General features: G+C 38.8%; 2 protein-coding genes across 2 annotated transcripts in view; one reads left to right on the forward strand and one right to left on the reverse strand.

Annotated features, from left to right (window-relative positions):
• Positions 1-1,311: 1,311 nt before the first annotated feature.
• Positions 1,312-5,827, forward strand: tprg1l (tumor protein p63 regulated 1-like). The gene is made up of 6 exons (XM_079673537.1): positions 1,312-1,692; positions 1,883-1,974; positions 3,158-3,208; positions 3,315-3,440; positions 3,837-3,990; positions 4,349-5,827. The coding sequence occupies exons 1-6, from the start codon at positions 1,471-1,473 to the stop codon at positions 4,541-4,543; spliced, it is 840 nt and encodes a 279-aa protein (XP_079529663.1). The 5' UTR covers positions 1,312-1,470; the 3' UTR covers positions 4,544-5,827.
• Positions 5,828-6,093: 266 nt separating this feature from the next.
• wrap73 (WD repeat containing, antisense to TP73) overlaps positions 6,094-7,401 on the reverse strand; it is a 15,189-nt gene continuing 13,881 nt past the window's right edge. Inside the window, 2 exon segments of the mRNA XM_079673626.1 lie at positions 6,094-6,637; positions 7,051-7,242. Coding sequence (XP_079529752.1) covers positions 6,525-6,637; positions 7,051-7,242 — 305 coding nt within the window. The 3' untranslated portion in view covers positions 6,094-6,524.

A 7,401-nucleotide genomic window follows, 5' to 3' on the forward strand; every position in this document is an offset into this window, starting at 1 on the left:
TTTCTTCCTCAATAAATCCAGCAGGGTAAGTTTAAAGGTTAGCTATACTTTAAAAAGCAAACATTTTCATAAATATTCATATAAAATGTGTGTCTTACTTGTCCAGTGTAGTAATACAACTGATTTTAAGTCAATGTAGTTTTCAATTAAATATATGCGCATTTTAATTTACTAATGTTCGTATAATATACAAAAAGCTCTTAGGACTATTAAAAAGAGGTGTGTACTGATCCATTCCAAACGGAAAATGCTGCATTGATTTTTAGTCTTTGGGTAACATGACATTGAAGCTATTGAAAATAAATGATGCTTTTCAAAAAAGAAACTGCTCATGTTCATATAAAACAGAAGAGTCATTAAAATCCAATAAAAAAGTTTTTTCTTATTTGTCCAGTAATAATACAATGCTTAATTTATGTGGTGTCATTAATTCACAAAACATGAAAGCCATTGAAAAGAAATAAGACTTTTAAAACAAAAAACTTGTGAATTTGTGTAAGTTTTACAAAATTGAAAAACACTAAAATCTTTTTAAAAAGAGGTGCGTCCTAGTTTAAAGTTTATTAAGTCAATTATGCATTGATTGGAGTAATAAAGTCACATGATTTGGAATCTATTGAAAAATTCCAAGAGTTTAATTAAAACGGCTGAATTTTCATCAAAGTATAAGAACAAGAAGCAAGAAGAAGCGAAAAATCCAATAAAAGAAAATACAATATTGGTATGGATTCGGAGTCAATTGGTCACATAAAAGTTATTAAAATGATCTTCTATTGCAATATTTATATTGGCTAAAATGAAATAAAAGGATGCGTTATTAAGTATTTTTGGCATCATTTTCACCAACATGAGCAAATTTATCACAGAGGCAGGGAAAATAACATTGATTTTGTTGATAGTTTATTGATGGGCCCTTAATGAAACCCTATAAGGTTATGAGCAAAGGGCTCTGATTTCAGCTAACCATCCTCTGGCTTCTGACACTCGGTAAAACTGAATAAAAAGAGTCTAACAGCCAATCCTAAAACTAACTTCATGATTGAGATCATTAATGGCAATTGCTTGAATTACGATTACAAGCAACCATTGTGAGAAACCCTGTATTTTGAAGCTGTAACTGGAGGCTGAGGGTTTCAAATATGGAGACATGAAAATCCCACAATAACGTTTTAAATGGGTGCGTAAAAATAATACTGACACCCAACTAACATTATTTAGCCATAGTTGAAGTGATAATTACAAAAAAGACATGCCCATCCATTCTTAACACCTGTTTCTGTAATGCGCCCGTAATGTTTCTTTAAGAGGAAGGAAATGAAAGGGGGGAAGTGAGGCAAGAAGACACCACTTCCTCCGAGCCCTCACAATCAAAACATTATTTGTGCGCAATGGGTGAGTCTTCATCTCCCGAAAGACAGCGTCTAATCTAACACTTGTCGCACATAGTCGCGGAGCGGAGACTGCTGCACGATGCTCCGGCTGAACGACACCGTGGAGGCGGAGAGTGCTGCGATCCTCCACCCTGCAGAAACCGAGGAGGGGGTTGAGGTTGCCTTCACGCCGCCGGAGGCCGGGCGAAGCCTCGGTTACGGAGCCTCCGTGGCCTGCTGCCCCCCGTTACAGACGCTGACGCCTTTTCATGTGCATAACCCCACAATGCAAGCGAAAGTGAAGGACTACTTCGTGTTTAGGGTAAGTTCATCTCCACCTACAGCGATGTTTGTGTATGCGCATGTCTCTTTTCAGGGTGTCCCTACAACACACTGCTCTTAACAGTCAAACAAACACGACCAATATCATAGCACGCTGTGTATACTAGCCGCACAAGCACATCGCAGGGAGGAAAGGGTGATAACTGACGGTTGTGTGATGCTGATCTCAGCCAGGTACCATTGAGCAGGCAGTGAGCGACATCAGGACCGTGGCACTCCCTTCCGAGGATGGAGAGGTGCTCAGCGTCTGGCTGCTAGCCGAGTAAGTACCCAGCAATGTGTTTGGATCAGCTGCTGTGTGCGATGCAATGTTTAAAATCAGGGGTGGGAAGTAACTAAGTACATTTACTAAAATAATGTCCTGATACATTAAGCTACTTGAGTATTTCCATGTTATGCTACTTTGTACTTCTAGCCTACTCCACTACCATTCAGAGGCAAATTGTGTACTTTTTCTCCACTACATTTATTTGGTACCTTTAGTTACTTTACATAATTGGATTAATAATGTGAATTATAAACAATACATTTAAGTGCTGCATTTTTACCAGTTTTGATAAAATATTATTCTGAAATAGGCAAATCTTCATAATAGATGCTTTTACTTTTGGTACTAAGTTTATTTTGATGCCATTACCTTTGTACTTTTACTTGAGTAAACTTTTGAATGCAGGACTTTTACTTGTAACAGAGTATTACAGTCTGGTACTTCTATGTTTACTTAAGTACAAAATCTAAGTACTTCTCCCACCTTTGTTTAAAATACTTATACACAAACGGGAACGTGAAGAGGATGTTAGAGGTGCAGGGGCCCAAGTTCATAAAAGGGCACGCTGACATTTATGTTACTAATTTAATAAATATGACTACTTTTGTGACAGTTTTAAAGGGGTATTAAAATCAATGTATTTAAAAACAAACCAATTATGGAGGTTGGTTCAAGCACTGCTACATGACAGTTAATTAATGACCAATCATTTTCTGTTTGAACGCATGTAAACGGTAAACCAGGGAAAAGGTCAATCACACAAATGCCTTATTCAATCAGAATGCAGATCCTGCAGCATCATAGGCCGGCGGTTAGTCTGCGACACGCTATAGTCAGACAGCCAGATAAAAAAAATGTCTAATAGGAGGGCAAAAGGGCAGGTGCTGAAGACCCCTCTGAGGTCTATCAGGGCACGTGCCTGTACACAAAGAGGGATCAGCTGGAGATTTGTTAAAAGCTACAGATTAAATGTTTAATTTAGTTTAATCCATGTGTGTATGTTTTACATGATCACAAACATCTGCCAACGTCTTGATTTCTTTTTAAAATTATTTTATATTCTTAACTTTTTATAACTCTGTAAAAGACAACAGTTGAAGGCCAGGTTTCTTATTGTGTTCTAAAACTGTCAAAACGCAGCTGGAATATTTGTCAATTTGATGTGGGTGTTCTGCAGAATTGACCACTGGAACAATGAGAAGGAAAGACTAGTGCTTATAACTGATAGGTAAGTCAAAAAGTATATTTTGCTTGACCCAATATTTGAGGAAATATACCACATAGAATGACACGACATTAAGGTGATATCTAACATGTTTTGGGTGTGTGCGCAGGTCACTGCTGGTGTGCAAGTACGACTTCCTCAACCTGTTGTGTCAGCAGGTCGTCAGGATCTCTCTCAACGCCGTAGACACCATCTCAGTGGGCGAGTTTGAGTTCCCACCCAAATCCCTCAACAAGTATGCTCGAAGACTTCCAACAGAACGTTTTTAAGTTATTAATGCCAGTGTTAAAAAGAACTCTAGCTTTCCAAGTACCATGAGAAATCCTTCAAAAGTTATCGTACAGAATGTTTAGTATTTTTACAATTGGTAGTATAGTTCTTTTAGTAATCATAAGCTTGAATGCATCTATAGAAAGGTTAACAAGATGATTTACTGGTAGGGAAAAAAGAGTTAGGGTTAATCTGAATATAAAGAAATGTATGAGAGCATTGAAAAAATATCCTGTGTGATTTCTGATTGCTGGGTTTCTTTTTAAACATAGGTCGCTCAGCTTGGTGAGCTAGTGCCACAAGTAGCTGGCTGATGCTAAAATATCCCACTGCTCTTACACAGATGTGTTTTTTTTTAAAGGAGAGAAGGCTACGGGATTCGTGTTCAGTGGGACAAGCGTCCTCGGGCCTCATTCATAAACCGCTGGAACCCCTGGTCTACAGAAATGCCCTACGCCACCCTCGCTGAGCACCCCATGGCCCACGCCGATGAGAAAGTGGCCTCCCTCTGCCAGGTATATTCCTTTCATCTAAATAAAACAGCAATGCAATCACCTGATAAAAACATCTGAGGATTTAAAGCTTGACGTTCTGCCCATTTCAAGATAAACAATGGCGACCACTGGTGCAGCAGTTCATTCACGCAGAATATGGAGCATATACAGGCACAGCCCAACTGAAAAATCGTAATCTCTTGAGACAGTTACTAATATACCTTTAAACAGTGGAGACACAGCTTTGTGTATGAACGGTTATATTCAAAGTTTCCTTTCTTACTGGCAAGGCAACAACAGTACATTGGGCAATGTTCTGAAAGGTTGTGTTTTGGAAGGTGTGTTGAGGTTTCATGATCTTTTGCTCTTTCTTGCCAAGTTGGACAACTTCCGGACCCAGATGGTGCAGGCAGTGAAGAAAGCCCACAAGGAGCACCCCATCCCCGGTCGGGCTAATGGTGTCCTGATCCTGGAGAAACCCTTACTCATCGAGACCTATTTGGGAATTATGTCCTTCATCAATAACGAGGCAAAGTTGGGCTACTCCATAACCAGGGGCAAGATCGGCTTCTAAAAGTCACAGTTTCTCCAAATTACAACCTAGTTCAGCCCCTGTGTCTGGTTACACTGCCCTGTGTGAGGGAAGCTTTACTACGGTGTAATACGCAATCTGTGTGTGTACGCTGAGCCCATGAGAAGTCCACACCTCCCTCAAGTTGGTGTTGCAGACAAGAGGTCAGCCCACTGTAGGTAAATGATGTGCAACACTGCATGGACTGTCTTTGTATTTTCGTGTTTTTAGCCCCCAACAGTCCGTGTGGCAAACATTTGTGAGAAGGACATAGCTCTTGCATCAATTCTTCAGCTTACTGTAGTATTTTACTCCTCGTCTAACCACTAATTGAGAGACTGTCAAATATTGAGATTGTGGTAGAGAAATGCAAACAAAAGACAGGTTATTTCTTGGTTAAGGATGTTGTTTGTTTGGGCTCGCTTCTAAACAACAAGGATTGCATTATTCAGATCACAAGGACATTGGGTAGCCTTACAGAATAGGAAAGCAAACAATGGCTAAAGTTGAATTATTTAATAAATGCTACTAAAGGGAAACTGTTTCAGAATCTACACTGCTATAAATAAAAGCTCTGGGTTGAGTATGGAAGATAACAGTTGTAATACACTCCTCAGAGTCCATGAGACTTGAGGTAATACTTATATTGCATTGACCTTTCTCTCTTATTTGCCAATGTTGTGCTCTCTATGCTTACATCCGCCTAAATGTCTTTGCTCAGAGCAGGTACTCATCTACTACTTGTAGAGCTGCATTAGCTAACACAGCTCAAATGTTCTTGTATGTTACAGATGTTTTATGCAACTTGAATTTGAAACCAGTGTCTTTATGTTAGTTTGTTTGTAATTTAACTTAAAGATCTTGCATTGGTTTAAGGCACATTTGCACTAAGTGGCACTGAACTGTGCAGTGGAATAATGGTTGGGTTATAAAGTAAAATGCATGCACACAAAACATCGGTTCATTAACAACATGCTGTTTGTATCTGATGAATAGGATAACAGGATTGTTTCCTGTACTCACCTAAAATACATTGTTGTGCTACCAAAGGTTACAGGCCATATTTTCATGTTCAACAATGTTAGTGAATAATTGTGTCCCAAAATGCCTTTTCCGGTCTTTACCCGTGCATGTTCCCTGCACGTTGGGTTTGCATGAAAGATTGTTTTTTTAAAAGGAATATTCTATATGGCTTTGTAAATACTAATTTAGTTTTATTTATCTGTTGTTATTTTTGATGCAGTCAACTCATGGATTCATGTAGAAAAATAAATATTTCATTGCCAATTCTGAAGTATTTCATTAAGAGATTATGACAAAAATGTGAAGGCTTACTTTTTGTTTTAAATATTTGTAGCACAAGAATGAAAAGTCAGCTTTGAAAATAGAGACAGATAAATGTAAAAAAATGGCTCAACATTCAAGCTTCGTAAATAAAACATCAGACAGGTGATTCTTAAAGTCAGGTAAAATGGTTGCTAATCTGTATGTTTAGTAGTGCCTAGGCAGAGAACACAGATTTAATAAATGGTAGAAAGATTTTGATCCACACATTTTAGTAACTGACCGTAAGCTGCATTATTTATGACAACATTTATTCAAAATAATTAAACAATTTCAAAGTAGAACTAATACAAAATACTTACAACTAAATGTACAGTGAAATCTATAAAACTATGTAAACCACTATCTTCTCACAGTGTTTGGAACTAGTGCTTCTGTATGCATTTGGTCATTCAAAAAGTGATATTTGTTGATTCTATGTCTCTCAGGAGGAATGTCAGAGCAGGTTTTCCATACATTTTTTACTTGATAAGAAAAGGAGTATACCAGTAACCTTTACTGAGGGCATCTAGAGCACGACATGTGCAAGAAGGAGGGGGAGTGTTACCCTCGAGTCTTTTTCTCATCACTTTAACACATTCCCGGCAAAGGCTACAGAACTGAAATCCAGTTATTCTTGAAACCTGTGTATTTGTGAGTTTTACTTGTCCTCCTGGTCGTTGTCCATGTAGCACAAACACAGCTGCTCCTTCCCTAGCAGGATCAGAGAGTCTCCGCTGCAGTGCCATTTCAGTGACTGGACCTGGAAGCCACCTGGCAGGATAGAAAGGGGCAATTGTGATGACTACACATCTAAACATACAAAAAATAAAGTAGAAAATTGTACTGCATTGTTAGAAAACACATGGAACTTGTTACTGTCATTGCAAAAGACAGAATTAATAAACTTTTAGGGTTCTAAACGGATAATTTTGTTTGTTGTTCTATACTTTCTAAGTCAAACACACCCACCTTTCAGAGTTCAAATGAAATACCAAAGATTTGTTTAGCTTTGCCTTTTGAATTCAGACATCACATATTTCACTTGGATCAAACCAATGTCACATAACATGAGTTCCAGGACATTAGGAGGAGACTTTTCATGTAACCGGCTTATTCTATATTTGAGAACATCATAAGCTTTGTATTGAAGCTGCTGGACATTTTGATCTCTTTGAAGACTTCACCTTCAGTGGGGACTTGGACAGAAACGCAGCCTGCTGGGGACCAGAGGTAGAGTTTGGTGTTGCCTGTGCAGAGGGCCAGCCGGGGGCGTCGGGGGTCCCACTGAAAGCAGCGCACGGCCGCTGTCTGCTCGAGCACCGCCACCAGGCTCATCTTCTGCACATCCCACACCCAGACAACACTGGCCATGTTGTCTACGGTCAGAGAAAAAGATACAAACTCAAAGCCACTCTCAGTTTATAGAGCAAAGAATCACTAATATTGCATCACAAATAAATGAACACTAAAGTCGATGTTTACAATCAAAATAATGTAAACTGTTATAACCTACGGCAAGGAGCTTGTTTTTGTTA

The sequence above is a fragment of the Notothenia rossii genome (assembly GCF_949606895.1).
Source record: "Notothenia rossii genome assembly, chromosome: 4".
NCBI classification, from domain to species: domain Eukaryota; kingdom Metazoa; phylum Chordata; class Actinopteri; order Perciformes; family Nototheniidae; genus Notothenia; species Notothenia rossii.

Coding starts and splice junctions, on each gene's coding strand:
- tprg1l (XM_079673537.1), top strand. CDS start 1,471: ATGCTCCGGCTGAACGACACCGTGGAGGCGGAGAGTGCTGCGATCCTC. Junction 1,693..1,882: donor AGGACTACTTCGTGTTTAGG/GTAAGTTCATCT, acceptor TGCTGATCTCAG/CCAGGTACCATTGAGCAGGC. Junction 3,209..3,314: donor CTAGTGCTTATAACTGATAG/GTAAGTCAAAAA, acceptor GTGTGTGCGCAG/GTCACTGCTGGTGTGCAAGT.